The 21,046-nt window shown below is 34.5% G+C and overlaps 3 protein-coding genes across 4 annotated transcripts; 1 reads left to right on the forward strand and 2 right to left on the reverse strand.

The window, feature by feature from the left end:
• Window positions 1-436: 436 nt before the first annotated feature.
• LOC128181966 (RNA-binding motif protein, X-linked 2-like) lies at window positions 437-9,028 on the reverse strand. Its single transcript, XM_052850552.1, has 5 exons — window positions 8,897-9,028; window positions 8,319-8,477; window positions 7,965-8,094; window positions 7,090-7,273; window positions 437-1,488 (listed from the first exon to the last, which is right to left on the reverse strand). The coding sequence occupies exons 1-5, from the start codon at window positions 8,908-8,910 to the stop codon at window positions 881-883; spliced, it is 1,095 nt and encodes a 364-aa protein (XP_052706512.1). The 5' UTR covers window positions 8,911-9,028; the 3' UTR covers window positions 437-880.
• LOC128181969 (uncharacterized) lies at window positions 3,209-3,897 on the forward strand. Its single transcript, XM_052850554.1, has 2 exons — window positions 3,209-3,591; window positions 3,711-3,897. The coding sequence occupies exons 1-2, from the start codon at window positions 3,209-3,211 to the stop codon at window positions 3,895-3,897; spliced, it is 570 nt and encodes a 189-aa protein (XP_052706514.1).
• Window positions 4,075-6,939, reverse strand: LOC128181959 (uncharacterized). Of its 2 annotated transcripts, XM_052850543.1 has the most exons (4): window positions 6,536-6,935; window positions 6,273-6,404; window positions 6,030-6,164; window positions 4,075-5,942 (listed from the first exon to the last, which is right to left on the reverse strand). In XM_052850543.1, exons 1-4 carry the CDS (start codon window positions 6,749-6,751, stop codon window positions 4,089-4,091), a joined length of 2,337 nt encoding a protein of 778 aa, XP_052706503.1. In that variant the 5' UTR covers window positions 6,752-6,935; the 3' UTR covers window positions 4,075-4,088. The 2 variants fall into 2 exon arrangements, with proteins under 2 accessions (XP_052706503.1, XP_052706504.1); XM_052850544.1 differs by having other exon boundaries at window positions 5,836-6,164; window positions 6,536-6,939.
• Window positions 9,029-21,046: the final 12,018 nt, after the last annotated feature.

The raw sequence follows: 21,046 nt of genomic DNA on the forward strand, positions 1-21,046 counted from the left end.
TACAGACTGGTACATGTGTGTCAGTAGTCCAATAACCAATTAGATATTGGAATGAATTCAATAGCGATTCACTTCACAAGAGGGTTCATCCATTGATTGTGTGATCATTAGACTGGTTTTGATTGTTAGAGCCAAATATATGTAGCCAAGCTACAAGAGCACCTGACTAAAGAATCTGGTGGACTAGGTTCAAATCCATCTTTTCTCACATCCTATAAGTTTTTAACAAAGAGCATATACCACAAACTTCGATATTTCTCCAATAAATGAGTAGCTACATATATTTCATTCTATTCTTACGACTCATAGACCAAACAGGGTCATGAATGACTGATTCTGTTTGGAAAATTGTCAATTACACATGACTTTCATCTGTCTCAACCTTGTATGATAACTTTCAATCTATGGGATGAAAATTTAAAATGATTCATGTAAATCTATTTTACACATACATGTACATTAATTAGTTTCTTCACTTATTTCCGTCCCTTAATGGTATTCCAAATCAATATTCAAATTCCCCATCAAAAATAAGATCCATTTTTATGTATATACCTTTACTTCCATTTCTACATTTAATGAAGTACATTTAAAGTCATTTGTATAATTCACTCAAACACAACCTCGCTCTTAGCACAAATATTCTTTCAGACACATTCATTAGACAATTTTCCCTGTAAGACACCATTCGTTTGTCTAAACCAAACAAAAGAAATCCTCCTCCAAAAACTTTGTAAAAGTGTTGGCATTATGGTCTCTGGTTTGTTGATCACTTGGATCTATCAATCTCTAGTATGTGTATTATGGTATCTATTCACCATCACTTCGATCTGCCTCTGTCGTTGTCTCTAGGTGTGATATAATCACTTTTTAACCACTATCACCTCCGCCTGTCTCTTCCTCTATCCCTATAACTATCTCTATCTCTGTCTCTATAATTATCTCTGTAACTGTCTCTAGGAGACTGATCTCTTCGTTGCGGGGAACGCTCTGACCTATATCTCTTTGGTGACAGATCTCGGGATCGTGTGGGTGGTGAGTGGTCCCTGTCCCTCCCTCGCTCTGGGGAGAGAGCCCGTCGCTTAGGGGACTCCCTGTCCTTCCGTCTAGGAGAACTGTCCCTGAATTTATTATCTCTCACTCGTTGTCTATCAGACGATTGTCTGGAATCTTTATCACGGCCATGTTCTCTCTGTCTGACAGGAGATCTTTCTCTATCTCCTCTATGATCTCTACTTCCTCTATCTTCTCTGTAATCTCTAATGCCCTCTTTTCTCCTGTCCACAACTGCCTGCTGCCTTTGATTTTGTTGTTGTTCTTCACTATGTTTTCTCTTGCCGCCGATGGCTTCATCTCCGAGACTCGTTTTTTTGTTGGAGATCTTGCTGGAGATCTTGCTGGAGATCTTGCTGGAGCTATCACTGTCACCGGCTGATTTCTTTTTCTCCTTCTTTTTGTTTTTCTTTTTCTTCTTCTTTGCCTTTTTTTCTGTTAAAAGTAAAACAATAAGTGGTGCCAAATATAGTTTGAATTCATTGTTGTATTTTGTAATTTCCTTTTCCCTTAATAGAAATAATAAAAAAATTAAGCTTTAATTGATATGAAAAAAAAATCAGATTTCAAAGATAATTTCATTTAATTTTAAAATTCAAGATATGGAAGAAGAATTGCAAATTGCACATACAATATTTACACTTGCAAATGTTTTCCCTTATATAACACTGTTTGAGCAATCCGCTGTTATTTCTGCATAACATCATTATGGGTCAAGAGGTCAAAGTAGCGCATGAATAATATAGGTCACTACTTTTTCTATGTACACAAACTAATCGACTTGTGCTGAAACACACCTATTAGATATATCGTAATGAAAACATAATTTAGGCATAAAAAATTAACGTATTTGTATTTTGTTATACGAAGTTTTATTCATTCATTCTCATAAAAAATATAACATTAATTGTGGGGATAAATGATTCATGTTAGATAGGCCTAACACGTTAGGCATGTAAACAGAATGTTTATGGTTCGACATCGTTACGAGGCGTTCTTGAAAATTACAATCGTAATTTGTCAAAGGAGTTAATTCAGTTAACATTCATTTCTGATTTTATTACAAGCCTCGGTCAAAATTGCAAACGCAATATTACAGACCTTTCGTGTGTAGTACATTCACGGATCACGGTCAAATTTAACTCCTTGTGTTTTCTGTCTGATTTGTTCCGTAAAAAGATCATCGAAGTTAAACTCCCTTTCCTCTATAATGTCGGAGGAAATCATTATGCTCTTGAATCTGATTCTGCGATAGATCCCCCCCCCCCCCCCCCCCTGAAAATGCCTATGTATACTCAAACTCAACTTTCAATCGCTTGTTTTTAAATTTCTAACCGCTCTGCGACTTCAACACAGGTGGTGCTATTCCGCCAAGCTTCAATCAGTTTTTTCAATTGTACAAGTGAATTTTCTTTTCTGTTTCCCCTTTTAATGTTAAATAAGTGTTGTCTCTTCAAAAGTAGTGTCATATTCATTTATCACAATAATCAAATGCTTGCAACATTGTTGCACTATTTTTTGTTACGTCATTTTAATCGAAGCGGCTTTCTATGTCATCACAAAAGAGAAAGTATGGAGCATTGTTAGTGTCATAATTTGCAACAAATGTAAATATAAGAAATAAGGTATCATTTTTGGATGTATATCCCTTCGGGCTTTATGGGATTTGATCACGTGACCAACCCGTATCTATATCCCGATAGACATCCAAAAATGATACCTTATTTCTTAAATGTATATTTAAATACTGAGTACAGACTTTCATAGCTTTCAATTATTTAAAAATAAAAAGATCATGAAAAGAAGCAAGTTCAGATTCTTTTACAGACATTTTAATCACTTACTTAGCCAATCATGAAATTTGAAATGGTTAAAGGAAGTGAACATGAAAAAATTATCAAGGGCTCAAATTTGTCAGTTTGATGTATATAGTGATTTTGTAAAGCCAATTAGACATAGCTTTCCTCAGTAAGAAGATATTCCATTAAAAGTAACTAATTCTTGCAATCCATGGGAGCCGCCATATTGATAAAATCATTACCTCCCTGCTGGGTTATCTCTAAGCATCTAAGAGAGGGCAGCACTGATGCCGACGTCAGTGAGACACATTGCATTTTGGCACATTGGTTAATCAGCACTCAGTTACGCAGTTAAAATGTCATCGTCAGAAAGTGAATTAAACAATGAAATTGAAGTTGAGGGCTATCAATTTGAACCAGAGTTTACAGAGGAAGAAATTGAAGCCCAGAATGATGCCCCTCCACCTGCAGTTAATGTGAATGAGAGAGGAGCATCATTAAATTGGTGTACTTGTGAAAACTGTACAATTCTACCTACATTTAAGGAATGTCTTTGTTGCTATGAATTTGAACATTATGTGGCGGACTACATTAACGAGCACATAAAGTGCATATCCCAGCACCCAGATTTTGATACAGTGTGTCTTAGTCCTGTCATCCTCGAGACAGCTTATATTATCTATCTAAGATATACCGGTAAAAGCCAGAGAGGAAGAGCCCCAGAGCACTTAAATAACAAGTAAGACTCCCAAAGAATGATTTCAAATACAATCAATATTTATTTGAAATATTTCAACAACATCTCATTTGTGTATAATCACTTGCACATACATCTGATACAATCTAATTCTGTTACAGACAATCAAGATTTATGGCCTACAGACAGTTTATAAATTGGGTTAGGCGAGGTCAGCCTCTTGGGAAAAAGTTCAGAGTTGTTATTCCATCATGTGTAGTGACAAAAATAAGGAATTCATTTCCCGATGAGCATGGAAATTATGAAGGATTTCATGAAGCCTCAGACACTGATTCAGATTCTGAATAAGTACATATATTTATCAGTGTAAAAAGACTGTAAATAAGAATACAGATATTTACCTAATGTATACCTATATACTTGAATGCATGTATTCATTGTAAAAATGACATGACAGTATCAAATACCATTTGATAAAAAAAAACAACCCAGTTACCTTGATATCTATATATCAAACACTTGAATAAAGTGGATGAAATTTAATTAATTTTAAATCTTGAAATATGGGCTTCAACAAGCTCAGAAGTTGGGGGAGCTGGAATTTTAGCTATATTCTGTGGAAGTGTTTTCTTTTTTGTCTGATGCATTGTTGTTAAGTTTGATTTTAATTCTTTTTGCTCCAGAACCATATCCATCAAGTCTAATCTAAATCCATAATCTTTTTCTTCATAGAGTCTCTTGGCAGTCCATCTTCCAGTAACTTTTGAGAAAGCTCTGTAAAATTTTGGTTGACCCTCATCATCAGTTTTTTGATTTCTCCAAATATTGAAGTTATGGTCAATAGCTGACAATTGTGTACGGGCTACCATTTGCTCATAATTGAATTCTTGACGCTTTGGAATGTACTTCAGCATCATTGAATGATATACCTCAAGTTCACCAGTATGACAAAACAGATTCAACTGGCGAATATCTTTTAGAAGTCTTTTGTGAAAAATAACAGTCAATAGGGCTTTGTGGGCCTTGCTACCTTTCTGCAGCCATTTTTTCTTTCTCGTTTCCTCTGTTGAGAGTTGTGGGTGACCACATTTTGTATAATTGTTACCAGGAAATTCGTGCACATTACAAATATGATGTTCTAAAGACCTCCACATTTCAACAAGCAAATCAGGATCACCTCTACATCGACATGCACAATACCAAATATGATTGTTTACACTCCTTATCCAAGGAGCTAAATCTTCACATCCTTTCTTTTTTGATGCTACCAGAAGCTTTTTACATATACTTTTTGCTAAATGCCAAACATCAAACTGATGCTTAATACCAGGGTGTTCTTTTCTAAGAAAACTCCGTATTTGTACATGTCTGTCAGTTGCTAAAGCTTTTATAGATATATTGGATTGTTTTAATTTTGACAAGCATCTTTTAAATCCTTCTAACTCCATTGTAGAAGATGACCCCGTTTCACTTACTTGAACAACATTAAAATCTAAAATTGCAGAAGTCATGGCCTCCATGACTGTATATGTACAGTATTTAGCATTGAAACCTGGAGAATCACATCTACCATCTCCACAAATTACTAGGGGTTTTCTTTTCATTTTTTTAAGAATATCATTTTGTTGTTCTCTGTAGTACATATCTATGACAGGTAACACTAATGTTCTGCTGTTATTGATAAAAGTTGTTCTAGATATTATTTTTAAATTCATGCACTTAGCAAAGTTTGAAATGCCTGAGAAAGTTAATCCACTAAAATATGTGGCTGCTGATAACATAATGTTACCAATTGGTTGTTTCCCTACAAAGGGTTGTGATTTCCAAGTAAATTTATGGTTGTTCAGGCAATTAAACTCCACAGACAATCCTGTCCCATTGACATAATGGTTTGTAGCATTGGCATCAAACGGTTGTTTGCAAACTTGGCACATTAACATACAGAAAAGAGATTTGATACATGACCAAAAGACAATAAATTTTGAATCCTCAGTAGGATTAACATCTTGCTCTTCATCACTTGATAAATTTGATAACTCATTTGTTGACTCATCTGAGGGAATGAAAGAGAAATCTGGGTCAGTTTTGGTAGTAATTGATTTGACAGGTGATAATTCATCCGATTCAAATGTGTGCGAGAAGCACTGTGCAGATTTCACAGGTGTAGAGGAGAGAAAAATAGTGTCAGTTTCTGATGTTGAAGGAATATCCTGGAATATTTTTGAATATCCGTGATCAGATGTTGCTAGACCAGGGTTTTCTCTTGATCTACAGTTGACACAGAATTCTGTTGATTTTTCAGTTCTTATGTCACATTGTGTACCCATATCTTTCATAGTTCTTTCATCCATGTATTCAAACTGAATTCCAACATCAACAGTGTTCTTTGAATTCTACAAAACAGTATGATTTTAAATGTAAAATGCCTTTGCTTTTACTTTACAAAATAGATATATACATTAAACTTTTAAATTTCTTACCTTTGGTTTTTTTGATTTTCCCACAGGAATTGTTTCTCCTTTCCTTTTCTGCCCCGATCTCCCAGTATCATAAGAACAGCCTGACTCATCTATATTGTCATCATCTTCAGCATTGACAAGAATATTTTCAAGTAGCTGTGAATTCAAGAATGATACAAATTAAGGCTTTTATTTAATGCACAGATTCATTGTTCATGAATTTGACTGTATCAACGTTAGTTATTAAAATTACCCTGTACTCACTTCCACTTTTTCCTTCTCTTTTATTCTTTTTTCACTTGTTTCCCTTTTCTTTGGAGTTTTGCTGTCAAGGAAAATAGTAGGAACTGCCCCCTTTTTCAGTTTTTTTCTTGGTTTGAAATTCATCAGGCGTGCCTTTATTAAAGAAATAGGCTATTTATTGAAGATTGTTTATCAAAATATTTATATTTTGTCTGTATTTGAAAATCATTCGTATATCAAATGCATATTTAACTTAAATTGAAAACATTAAAGCAAATTCCTACCTCAAGATCATCTTCAAAGCAATCCTCTTCAAAGTGTTTTTCACATACAATTTTATGATATGCAAACACAAAAGTCTTTATGTTTAATTTATCATTCCCCAAATTATGAATCCATCTTTTGCACAATTCATAGTCACGCTTAGGGTCAGGAATAGAAAATGTATTAAATCCTTGTCCCCTTCTGACAGTGCAAAATTTTGCTTGACATTCAGGCATGTTTTCCCGTAGTGCGATCAGTTTGTAACACTGACCCAGTCAGCAGCAGCAATGTGTCTCATCTACGTCAGAGCACAGATGCATGCTGGGAAATAATTGATGGCCTCCATAAACCTTTCACTGAGAGTGTTTAATTGATAAAATCTCTCAAAATAAATAAATTTAATAGCTACAACTTTCATTATCAAGTTTCAGAGGGCTTTTCAAGTTAATTGCAAAAGAGTTATTTTTTTCATGTTCACTTCCTTTAATTCTAATACATGTAACTGAAACAGAAAGACAACTGTTGCCTCCCCCTTATATAACTTATTGAAAGCACTAGTCACATTTAAACAAACCTTTCTTGTGTTTTTTTATGGGAACAACATAATCATCCTCCTCTTCGGAATGGCTGCTGCCTTCCTCAATTTTCGGGGCGATGCCCTCCATCCTCACCCTCATGGTCTCTTCATCCTCATCGCCATGCTCCTTGGGAACTTTATACTTCTCCACATGGTCTACCCGAATTGTTCTACCTAGGAGCTGCATTTTGAAAAATCAAAACATTAAAAAACTGCCAGAAATTTTGTAGAAAAAACTTCCTGTATATGATGCATTTCAATTCAATATCGACAATTTTTATGGCAAAAGCCATCAAAGAAATTCATTCTTTGTTGGACAAAATGAACATTCAAATTTTGTAAAAGAATAAGACTGTAAATTTATAATATTTAGCATCTATGATATTTAGCAGAATTAACTTTTCAGGAAGTTAGCATAGATTTGATTTAAAGTGTTTCTGAAAGTTCCTATTTAGAACCATTTTAACAGGTTCAACAGGAGCTTGGACTTTGGGTAGTTGTGTCAAACAGCCTTGTGACATAGGCCTGTTGTCTATTTGTCTATTTCATTGCTGGCCATTCAGCCATGGCTCTTTGAAATCAACAAGATCTGTCTGGCTTTTGAGCTAAGACTACGCAATCTGTGTATATTTCACTTGAAACCAGCGTCATATTCAACTTGTTTTGATGCAAGAAAAAGATAGTCACATCCTACCGAAAGTCCAAGGTCTTGTTAAAATGGTTCTATCAACACATGTATCTCTAATGCATTTATCGTCCTACAGCAAAAGCTGCATTTTAACCAAAAATGCTACATAGAATATACGGGAATATATGTTATACCTTTAAGTGAGAGTGAACTTATCAGAGTGACATTGTCCAAATGTACAAACCTTGATGCCATTCAGATTGTCTACAGCCAGAACTGTGCTTCTTTGATCTTCATAACACAGAAAACAGAAACCCCGAGACTTTCCTGTTTTTCCATCCCGAACTAAGTTTATATTGACTAACTCTCCATATCTGTGAAATGATTAAACAGCTAGAATATAATAAAATTGTGAAATAGATTTTTTCTAACCAATATTATACATGTAAGTAATTGCAACTTTGAAATGAATGAAATTTATGGCGGCTAAAAATAGGAAAAATACTTGTGAATCTAATTAAAACTGTATTACATAACATTATAAAAATTGCAACTTTTAAGATAATAAGATAAACTGAAAAAGAAATGGAAACCATACTGTGAGAAGACAGCTATAACGTCCCCCTCTGTTAAGTCGTAAGGCAGGCCTCCGATGAACACCCAGGCACTGTCTTTGTATTGGTCATGCCAGGACTTCTTCCCTATCAGTCCCAGCTCCAACTCGCGCTCATTCATCTTCTGCGTATTCCTAATGTTGCTGTAATATTAATAGGTACAGTGCAATAGGTTAATTTAAGTGTTCAGTTGAAAAAAGATGTGTTTATGTATACAATATGTAATCTAACATAACCTTAATTTTATCATTTTTTTCAAATTGTAACTTAGTTTGCATTATGCATGTGGTTCCATGCATGTTTTGATTAGTCAAAATCTTTTAGAACTTTTCAAATCTGTATAATTGGGGAATAAAATATTAAGCATCACTGTTTCAAATGATATCCAAAACTCACTAGGTCTATCCTGCTACCATAATGATAGGATTATTTAAAATTGTTGTCAAAATTTATTCAAACACAACAAATACTGAGTTGTCTCTGCTTTGATTTCTTTAAATTCAAAAGGATGACTTGACTATCAATTAATCAACTGTAATTAAGAATATACAAAATCATATACGTTAATGGATTCATGGCGCCTTTGTGGATGTTATATTCAGTTTAAATCTCCAAAGTGTACCCGGCCTGGTCAAACTCGAGGTATCGTTTGTTCAGTTCGAAAACTTCCGGTGTGAGCGTGAATGACAAGTCGTACAAAGTTGATATAAGGGACTGGGTAAAAATTTCTCGACACCCGAGCCGATTCGCCAGTTCGTGGGAGACATACGCAGTAAAAACTATGGAAAATCAAAGCTACAAAATCATTCAAAAATTACTCTCTTGTGTACTCTCTTATATATTTTGCTGTTGTCTGTTGAATACCAACTTTTCTAAAGCTGACTTCACAATTCTTTCAAATATTCGATTGTTATAAAAAAAAAAAAGAAGACGATCCTGTTCTAGATCGGTATTACACTGTTAAAACATTGCATGTTAGAACTGTTTACACGTAAATATTTTTAAATGTAATAAAAATAATTTAGCATTATGGATATACAACACCTAAAAAATGATATTGTAAGGATGTGTTTGAATTCCATACACAATATTTAGTGATCGCAAATTATTTTCATTATAAGCATTGTATGTCAAATTTTTTCAAATTTACTCTAATTTTCTATCATATCGGTGGACTATAAAGGTGACATCTTTTAAATATGGTCTTTTTCAATAAAAAAAATATATACAGGGAAACAACTGAACTGCTTGTGAATTATGTTAATCGGGATTTAAAAAAAGGGGGGGGGGTGAGTGCGTAGATTTTACATTAAGGTAACTATGAGCTTTAAATCATTCATGCACGCGTATGTTGTTAGTGATATAAGCATACTCCATTTTACTTATATAGATATTGTAATTTCAAAGACCATATTATGTAGGAATAACTAAAAGGTTTGTATTTCATAAGAGATAAGGAATTTGTAATGTAGAACTTGGATCTTAATGACTTAATCTCAATTGGAGACCTTTACTGTACAGCTGAACAATGTCGTGTGTGGTTATGGAGGAACGAGATGATGCTTCCATATCAAAATCGGTGCATATAAATATGGCCTATCTTTTATACACGCTCGATTTATTTATTCTCTAATAATGAACAATGGCGGACCCAGATTTTTTTTTTTGAAAGGCTGTCCACCTCTTGACTGTTTTATCATGTTTACTTTTGTACATAACATATCAGGTTGACCATTAGTAAATGCTGAAATACTATAGTTTAAAAGGAAAATAAGCAATATATAGAATTACATGTACGCTGTATCATACATATATATATAATAATGGTCTCATTTTTCTTCCAACATGTATACGAAATATAAAAGTGATAACTTTAGCCATTCTATACAAAACTATGTTCACGTATATCGATTTTCGCTCAGATATTTCCTTTCAATACTAAGCAATTAGATACGTTTTCCTCGTATATAAATGTGTGTGTTTTGTATGGTCAATTTCCATTATCCCCCTGCATGGACACTTATATATAAAAAATAAAAAAAAAAACGTACTCAATTTAGCGGAGTCAGATTTATTAATACCTCTTCAACTGATAAACGTTATTCTCGTCAATCGCAAAAAGTAGAAGATTCAATGGTGCTGAAATATGATATCAAACATTAATTTAGTATAAACGGTCGGTAGTAACTTGACACTGTCTGTCTGTATGCTCTCTCTCTCTCTCTCTCTCTCTCTCTCTCTCTCTCTCTCTCTCTCTCTCTCTCTCTCTCTCTCATTGAAGTAAAAAAGACACCCAAAAACAACACTTGCGTTAGCCTCTCGGGTACCTTATATAATACGTCTTTTCGAGTACCTTATAATACGTCTTTTCGAGTACCTTATGATGCGTCTTTTGGAGGACCCTATATCACGCGTCTTTTGGAGGACCCTATATCACGCGTCATTTCAAGGACTCTATATCACGCGTCCTTTCGAGACACAACAAGACAAGAATGTAATTAATGAAAAAGAAGGGGAAAAAAAGACGCGGCGGTATTAGGAAACTAAATGGTCGCCGAGATTTTAAAAACATCTTTGTCATAGCGCGGACGTTGACTGTGGATCGATTGAAGGTCTTAATTGGACAGCAGCAACAAATAAATGAAACAGTATTAAAAAAAGGTCTGCTTCCCTCTCCTGCAATACCATGACAGTCCTCCCGAACAGTATGCACGAGAGAGACTCAACAAGCATTTCATTTGTTGAAAAAAAAACCATGAAAATGTCTTTTTATTGATTGGAACAAAACCGTGTGATAACGCTGCCGTCCCCGGCATTGGATGAGTCGAGAACATTTCTATGGAGATTAATTAGGGCTAAGTTTTATCTTTTAAATAAAACATGGCTGATAGAGAAGCAAAAGGCTAACTTCCTTTAACAGCATCTTGAGAGGAGACTGAAGTACACTGGATGAATGAAATTGGATGAAAGGTTTCTCGTAAACTAGAGCCGATCTCTCGGCTCGTAAAATACCGCGGTAATATAATCGGCTTCCCAGCGAGCAGGCTTCTGCACCGTTTAATAATTCTCAGTATGGTTTTTATTGCATCAGGATAGAAAATAACAGCCGGATTATGCCAAAACATTTACTGATTAATTAACAAACAGCATCTGGCAATGAAAAAAAAAACATACCTTGTGTACGCTTTAAAGGACAACAAAAGTAAAAAAAAAAATATTCAAAGAAAATTCTAATTAAGCGTTAAAGACACTAATTAGGATTATGTCTTGGTATGACCAGACAGACAAGAAGGTTCGGACTAAGTTTTATTCTCCAATTCACCGACGTCCGTGCACTGATATAAAACATGTTGGGCATGTGTACCAATGTGAGAAAATACTGTAAACCAACTCAATCGCAACTTCTCGGGCCTTTCCGGAAAGGCCCGAGAAGTTGCGATTATAAACCAACTAATATTCGCCCGCGAATTATAAAGATATTTACAAGAACTTTGCCATCGTGAAAATTTCTTGCCGCGGACTATTTTTGTTTTTTATTGTCTCCATTTAAAAAAACCTGCATCGAAAATATTATTATATGAATATAAATAAATATTTACAGTATTACTGATGAATCGCAAAATGAAGTCGTTGCTAAATTAATTTTGTTCGCAGCATCGTCATGACAAATCCTAATAAATTATCCCGGCATCTTTTAGTATCGGCTGAGGTGAAAATATAGTTTTTTTAATTGTGTTTTCAAAGATATCATTTTCCCATACAAAAAGAAAACATTTGGTCCAATATCGTTAAAACAATGTTTATATTTACCTTCTTACAGGTACATTGTTATGTAGGGAGGACCCGGAGAGGAGTCTCATTGATTATGGCATAATGATTGCGACGTTTTTGTGAATGCAATTATGCGGGTTTTATTTTCTCAGAGAGAGAGAGAGAGGGGGGGATGCAGCTAGACAGATAGAGCAAAGAGAAAGAGAAAGATATTAATTTAATATTAACCTCGCCAAAAATGTAAAATCTGATTGTCCAATAATTTTCTCCGTCTATTGACGTAGTTCCATTATTAACCTTATAAACACATCGACTCCCCCTTTCCGTTCGCTAAAGACGGCTGGATATAGTTATGCCCAGAAAGGATGAATCGAGCCTCGCGGAGCTTTGTTTTAACCCAAAATTATATCAATGTAATGAGTCAAATTAAACTTGTATTATTTGGTTTTGTCCGTTTGAACTTCTGCTGATGAAAATAATCGATAAATTCCATTATTACTTCCCAAGTCACATCTACTTCTTAACTAAACAAAACGGCCTCAGTGGTCGATCGTGGACGCGGATTTGGACCGTGTATAGAGCGCCTGTTTTAGGAATACAATCGTGATTAACGAAAACACAGTTATTGGCAGGTTATATTTAATCAAATCTATTTCGGTCCAAACACGGATATTGTCGGTTTCCATTCTTAAAGTTTAGATCGACAATATTTTTTTCTCGTTTTTTTAGCTTTGATCTTTTGGTATTGATCAAATTTTGTTTGACGTTCGAAATGCCTCAGGGTTTATCTTGTAAATTCCTCCCCGCCCAAGCGCGAAGCTATCCGAAGTTGTTAACCGCTTCCGGTACACAGTCTAACGACCTTCACTCCTGTCGTCTGCGGTTAGGAAGCGCTTGCGGAGAACGCGCTCACACAAGCGTACGGATGCCTAATTAGGTCACAGAAATGCTGACACGATGGATTTTGTTAACAATATTTTCCTCTTGATTTGATGAAACTAAAACACGTGTATTAGAATTCGATATTCTTAATATGATTGTCACAGCTACTTTTTAAAAAAAGGAAAAATCCACTCATCTATTTTCGTAAGTTAGAGTTGGAAAAAAATGTTATAGGAATACAGAATAATACTAGTGTTTCTTACTGTTAATTTCTCCATATCTCTGCGGCCGACTTGTTAATTATGATATTTAAAGAATAAAGCACAAAGCCCGACTTATGCAGCTCTTTATAGTCTGTCACACGTTATGTATGTTTTACTACATTCTGCTTATTCCGGGTTTTACTTAACCATGTTTGGTCATAAAATTGAAGCTGAAGTTATTCAAAGGTTGCCACTTTGCACGTTCTGTCAGTTGGGAGAAAGTTTATGTCTCTTAAGCATTATGCAAGATACTCATTGGTTTAAGTCTTGCAAGCTCTTCACGTCCATACAGTTAAACTCGTTTAGTACGAACACGTATATAGCGAAATCTCGGATATAGAGTCCCCGGTAAAATTCTTAACAAATCTTTGTAAAATTTCAAAGTTATAAAGAATTTGAATATAACGAATTTATGGATATAGCGAACTGATTTTGAGTCAGAACTTCGCTTTAAACAAGGTTTACTATACTTCTCCGAATCATTCGCGTTTTATTCTAATAAGGCAATGGTTCAAATCTTAGAATAATAAAAGTTCATACATTTAGGTTCAAGTTCTCTAAATATTAGCTTTTTGTGAGTAACTTCTAGTCTAGCAAACTGTATATCAGAAGCTTCACTGACGTCACACGTTGACATAACACACAGCCTGCACGACTTGAACCTTGCGCAACTGACCTGCAGCTTTTATCGAATCTTTGAGCTATTTATATTAAACATCAATAATTTAAAGTCCGAGTTACTGATTTTGCAATACTTGAATATTTGATTGACTTTAAAAACAAAGTTTACAAAATGCGTTGTCAGTCAGTGGCATACACCTTTTAATACAGAGTAACAGCTTGTGAAAAAACTTCACACCTGAACCCAGGACTTGTAATTTCCGCGGTTACTATAAATGGAGAAGCTACATTGAAGTACTGTAATCCCTTCCTTAAAACTTTATTCTGAATCTCACCTTTTAAAACAGTGTTATCATTTTATTGCAAATGCTGACAACATTTTGTGTTGGTGCCAAGACTTTTCTTAAAACATCCCGAACTTGTTCTTTTTACAAATATTGACTGAATCGTAAGTTCTCCAGATTTAGACCCATACCGTACGAGTTAACTAACCTGCATTTCCTTATACTGTACATGTAACAATCGAAAAAATAGCCGTTATAAAATTGCTATGTGAAATACTGCAAGTACAAACTGTAGTCATCAAAACCTCTAATCAAAAGTACCATTTTCACTGTATTGTCAGAAGTGGTTGCCTCATTTATAAAAGCTTTGCATGGTTTAGTTTTTGAGATGTATGATCTGGACATATTGGTATCTGTTAACGTGTAATCGTTTTGATTTGCAATTTCTTTGATTTTTAAAACATAGGTATTTGATTTTATGAAGACAAAAAGGGGAAAACATTGGAAAAAAGAAAAACCAGCACTCCTGGCTAGGATTCTATATATCTAACAGAGCTTGTTGTAATAATATTAGGTTGAAGATGCTGTCAAAATGCTCTGCTTCTGGGTGAATGCAGTCCCACAACTTACAAATGTATTGTTCCTAGCTACGCCACTGTCTTATATAAACGTGTACCTACAGCTTTTCATATTAAAAAAAAGTCATATTAAAGTTCTTGACATAACTTTTGCAAGATCTCCAATACATACCTTATACATTTTAATTTGCAACATCTATTTACCTGCAAGACTTGAATGTTTGAGGTTTAGGTAAACAAATTGTCAGACAAGACTCGAACCTGTGTGTATCTGATACTCGGAAATGCATATTTCTCAAGCTGTATATAGCCCTCGATTCCAAATTACAAGTTTCTTTAAAACTCTTCACTTGCGCTGATATCGTTGGATTCTGAGCTTTAAAAAACACGACGGGACTTTCAACAACAAAGAATCTATCAATATGATATGGCGTTTCAAAGTGCTGGGCGTGAGCAGCTGTTGCTTAAGGTCCTGATAAGACCCCTCACTGATCAACAGCAATGTTTAAGACCTTTTGATGAATCGAACGACTTCTGTGATAACAAGCATGGTTATCAAGAAACTGAAACAATAACGATGTTTGCATATATACACTCAACAAAATTTGTATTAAGGTATTCCATCCATAACTATCATATTTCATATCTAATAGATTGCAAGTTTGATCACTAAATTCTTAGAGTGATTTTGATGAGTTTATTAAATAATAAAGTTTCACCTTTGAAATCTTAAAAAAAAAATGATTTTAATAACTTTATCATATGTTGAAGTTAACATTGAAGTATATGGGGGAAAAGTATTTTTAAATATATTTCTTTTGTACAAGTGATTTTCTCACATTTCTCTTGGTAAAAAGTTGCAAAAGCTTTCTCCGTCTTCGAATATGCTAAAATAATTCATAGTTTACCATACATATTTTCTTTCAGAAAATGATTTTTTTAAATTTTCCTAAAGGGCAGACAACTCTTAAAAAGGTTTTAAGTGAAAAAAGTTTATTTAATTGGCTACATACCTATACCCAAGTTTGGTTTATGTCAGTCTCATAAAAGCTTTAAAATATGTATTTGATGTAGTATAGATCAATCAAAATTGTTAAATTCACCTTAGTTATGGATGGACTACCTTAAGATGTTCGCATTTTCGTCTTTTGAATTTAACTCAACATAAACACTAGTTCAGGTAAACGATGATTTTTTTTACATTTACTGTTTACAATATTCTGTCTATTTGGTAAACAAAATCTTTTAAAGATCAATTCAATCAACTGTCTATCAACATAAACTATGACTATCTAGCTTAGACAGTGGCTGACAAAAACATAATGTCAACTCAGACTATTCTTTCCACTCAGTCAGCTTAACTTACTTATAATTAACTATTGCTTTGACAATGTTGCTAGCAATTCTTTGGCAAAATATGACCACAATGATAAAGTGTCAACTTTAGAACAGTAACACGAATGTTGAACGTCTCGACTTCATAAAACCTGGCTACTTCAAAGAGCCTGACAACACAACAAATCTACGCCATAGAACAAGACTTTATACTTATTGTACTTTATAGAGTCTGGCTTCAAGACAAGTCTGCTTAAAAGAACCTGACTACATTACAATTCTACTTTATGGAACCTGACAACACGACTAATCAACGTCATATAACTGGGTACATAACTAGTCTACTTCATAGAACCTGTCTACATAACTAGTTTACTTCATAGAACCTGTCTACATAACAAGTCTACTTCATAGAACCTGTCTACATAACTAGTCTACTTCATAGAATCTGTCTACATAACTAGTCTACTTCATAGAACCTGTCAACATAACTAGTCTACTTCATAGAACCTGTCTACATAACTAGTCTACTTCATAGAACTTGGCTACATAACTAGTCTACTTTATAGAACCTGTCTACATAACTAACCTACTTCATAGAACCTGTCTACATAACTAGTCTACTTCATAGAACCTGTCTACATAACTAGCCTACTTCATAGAACTGGGCTACATAACTAGACTACTTCATAGAACCTGTCTATATAACTAGCCTACTTCATAGAACCTGTCTACATAACTAGTCTACTTCATAGAACCTGTCTACATAACTAGTCTACTTCATAGAACCTGTCTACATAACTAGTCTTCTTCATAGAACCTGTATACAAAACTAGTCTACTTCATAGAACCTATCTACATAACTAGTCTACTTCATTGAACCTGGCTACATAACTAGTCTACTTAATAGAACCTATCTACATAACTAGCTTACTTAATAAAACCTGTCTACATAACTAGCCTACTTCATAGAACCTGTCTACATAACTAGTCTACTTCATAGAATCTGTCTACATAACTAGTCTACTTCATAGAACTGGGCTTCATAACTAGTCTTCTTCAGAGAACCTGTCTACATAACTAGTCTACTTCATAGAACTTGGCTACATAACTAGTCTACTTAATAGAACCTGGCGATATAACTAGTTTACTTCATAGAACCTGTCATAAACTAGCCTACTTCATAGAACCTGTCTACATAACTAGTCTACTTCATAGAACTGGGCGACATAACTAGTCTACTTCATAGAACTGGGCTACATAATTAGTGTACTTCATAGAACCTGACAACATTACCAGTCTTCTTCACAGAATCTGACTAAACCAGTAGTCTCTTTATAAAACATGACTACATTACCAGTCTACCTCATGGTACCTGGCTACAGAATTAATCTACTACATACAACCAGGCTACACCAGTAAACTCTCTAGTAAACCTGACTACGTAACTAGTCTACTTCATAAAATCAGACTTCATACCTTGTCCAACCCTTAAAATAAGACTTCATATCTAGTCTACTTACAATGTAATAGAGCTTATTATAACTAGTCTGCATGGAACCTCACTAGTTAGCTAGATTTCTTCATAGAACCTGACTACATATAGTTACTATACAACTACTGAACTAGTCTTCTTCATAGAAGCTGACACCAACACTATTCTACTTTTAAATAGAATCTTACTTCACAACTAGTCTACTTCATAGAACCTGACTACATATAGTTATATACTATACAACTACTGAACTAGTCTACTTCATAGAACCTGACAACATTACAAATCTAGTCAGGGAACCTGACTACATAACAAATCTAGTCAGGGAACCTGATAACATACCGAGTATACTCCCCACTTATCTATCTGCCGCTAGCTAAATATCTTTTGGAGTAGCTTAGTAATGTGTTACCGACTACATGCAAAAAAACTCTCAACTAAAGTAGAAATCTCCGGTTACATCTGAAGATAAGATAATCGATTACTATATACATGTACTGATCACAATATACTGTCATCTCGTTTGTTTACGTCCATCATACTCTCACATCTAAATTAACAGTTGAGGGATATAAATTACAACTGATTTATATCCAAACAATAAGATCACGACCGTTCATTTTAGACGAATCCCTCATTGCTTTACAAATAGAACCATTTTAACAAGAGCTTGGACTTTGGGTATTTGTGTCAAACAACAATCTGACGTAGGCATGTCTATTTCCTTGCTAGCTACTCAGCCATGGCTCTTTGAAATCAACAAGATCTGTCTGGCTTTTGAGCTAAGACTATGCAATCTGTGTATATTTCACTTGAAACCAGCGTCATATTCAACTTATTTTGATGAAAGAAAAAGATAGCTACGTCCTACTGAAAGTCCAAGGTCTTGTTAAAATGGTTCTAATTAGGCCAAAGTTATGACACTTAGAATGAACATTAACACAATAAACTGTCAACTAATAAACGTATCATTAATTCTCAATATTATCTTTAAATGTCTGGATACTAAATTCTCAGTTGACTGCCTTAAACCCCAAAGTCTATCTGCTAAAAGCATAGTTAATCATAGACATTAATTAACTATAGTGTATCGACGACTTAATTTAGTCAACTTTTCAAGTATGATTTACAGTATATGGTTGACTTTTGACAGTGACTGACTACAGGTACTACAATCTCATTAGTCTGTCTATAATCAATGCAAACTTCTAAAAGTCTGACTACAGGTACTACAATCTCATTAGTCTGTCTATAATCAATGCAAACTGCTTAAAGTCTGACTACAGGTACTACAATCTCATTAGTCTGTCTATAATCAATGCAAACTGCTTAAAGTCTGACTACAGGTACTACAATCTCATTAGTCTGTCTATAATCAATGCAAACTGCTTAAAGTCTGACTACAGGTACTACAAATCAACGCAAACTTCTAAAAGTCTGACTACAGGTACTACAATCTCATTAATCTGTCTATAATCAATGCAAACTGCTTAAAGTCTGACTACAGGTACTACAAACTCATTAGTCTGTCTATAATCAATGCAAACTGCTTAAAGTCTGACTACAGGTACTACAAACTCATTAGTCTGTCTATAATCAACGCAAACTTCTAAAAGTCTGACTACAGGTACTACAATCTCATTAATCTGTCTATAATCAATGCAAACTGCTTAAAGTCTGACTACAGGTACTACAAACTCATTAGTCTGTCTATAATCAATGCAAACTGCTTAAAGTCTGACTACGGGTACTACAAACTCATTAGCCTGTCTACAATCAATGCAAACTTCTAAAAGTCTGACTACAGGTACTACAAACTCATTAGTCTGTCTATAATCAATGCAAACTGCTAAAAGTCTGACTACAGGTACTACAATCTCATTAGTCTGTCTATAATCAATGCAAACTGCTAAAAAGTCTGACTACAGGTACTACAATCTCATTAGTCTGTCTATAATCAATGCAAACTTCTAAAAGTCTGACTACAGGTACTACAATCTCATTAGTCTGTCTATAATCAATGCAAACTGCTAAAAGTCTGACTACTACAAACTCATTAATCTGTCTATAATCAATGCAAACTGCTAAAAGTCTGACTACAGGTACTACAATCTCATTAATCTGTCTCTTATCAATGCAAACTGCTTAAAGTTTGACTACAGGTACTACAAACTCATTAGTCTGTCTATAATCAATGCAAACTTCTAAAAGTCTGACTACTACAAACTCATTAATCTGTCTATAATCAATGCAAACTGCTAAAAGTCTGACTACAGGTACTACAAACTCATTAGTCTGTCTCTAATCAATGCAAACTGCTAAAAGTCTGACTACAGGTACTACAAACTCATTAGTCTGTCTATAATCAATGCAAACTTCTAAATATCTGACTACTACAAACTCATTAATCTGTCTATAATCAATGCAAACTGCTAAAAGTCTGACTACAGGTACTACAATCTCATTAGTCTGTCTATAATCAATGCAAACTGCTAAAAGTCTGACTACAGGTACTACAATCTCATTAATCTGCCTCTAATCAATGCAAACTGCTAAAAGTCTGACTACAGGTACTACAAACTCATTAGTCTGTCTATAATCAATGCAAACTGCTAAAAGTCTGACTACAGGTACTACAAACTCATTAGTCTGTCTATAATCAATGCAAACTGCTAAAAGTCTGACTACAGGTACTACAAACTCATTAGTCTGTCTATAATCAATGCAAACTGCTTAAAGTCTGACTACAGGTACTACAATCACATTAATCTGTCTATAATCAATGCAATCTGCTAAAAGTCTGACTACTGGTACTACAGTCATTAATCTGTCTCTATTCAATGCAAACTTCTAAAAGTCTGACTACTACAAACTCATTAGTCTGTCTATAATCAATGCAAACTGCTCAAAGTATTGCTAATCTAAGAAAAAACTTGTAAAAATGTATAAATGCAAGCTCGATTAACTGTCCTCAGTCGAACTCCTGAAAATAAGGGCTAAACTTGATACTGCCTGACCACAATTCACCGCCTACTTAATTAACTGTCTATCATCAAACCACCAAAGGTATGGCTTATCTCAATCTGACGTAAGCTATATGTCTAACAGGGTTCTGTCTGTAGACAGTTGACCTAATCTGAAACATCAAATGCCTATTATTTAACGTCTACTCTATTAACTGTCTCTAACCAAAATGCTGAAAGTATATTAAATCACGGCTGGTATAAGACGTGAACTACCTGTGATTTTCTTTCAACTCAATTAACTGCGTCTATCCAAACTATTAAATCACGGCTGGTATAAGACGTGAACTACCTGTGATTTACTCTCAACTCAATTAACTGCGTCTATCCAAACTATTAAATCACGGCTGGTATAAGACGTGAACTACCTGTGATTTTCTAAGACGTGAACTACCTGTGATTTTCTAAGACGTGAACTACCTGTGATTTACTCTCAACTCAATTAACTGTTTCTTACCAA

This window comes from Crassostrea angulata, chromosome 4 (assembly GCF_025612915.1).
Source record: "Crassostrea angulata isolate pt1a10 chromosome 4, ASM2561291v2, whole genome shotgun sequence".
Taxonomy (NCBI): domain Eukaryota; kingdom Metazoa; phylum Mollusca; class Bivalvia; order Ostreida; family Ostreidae; genus Magallana; species Magallana angulata.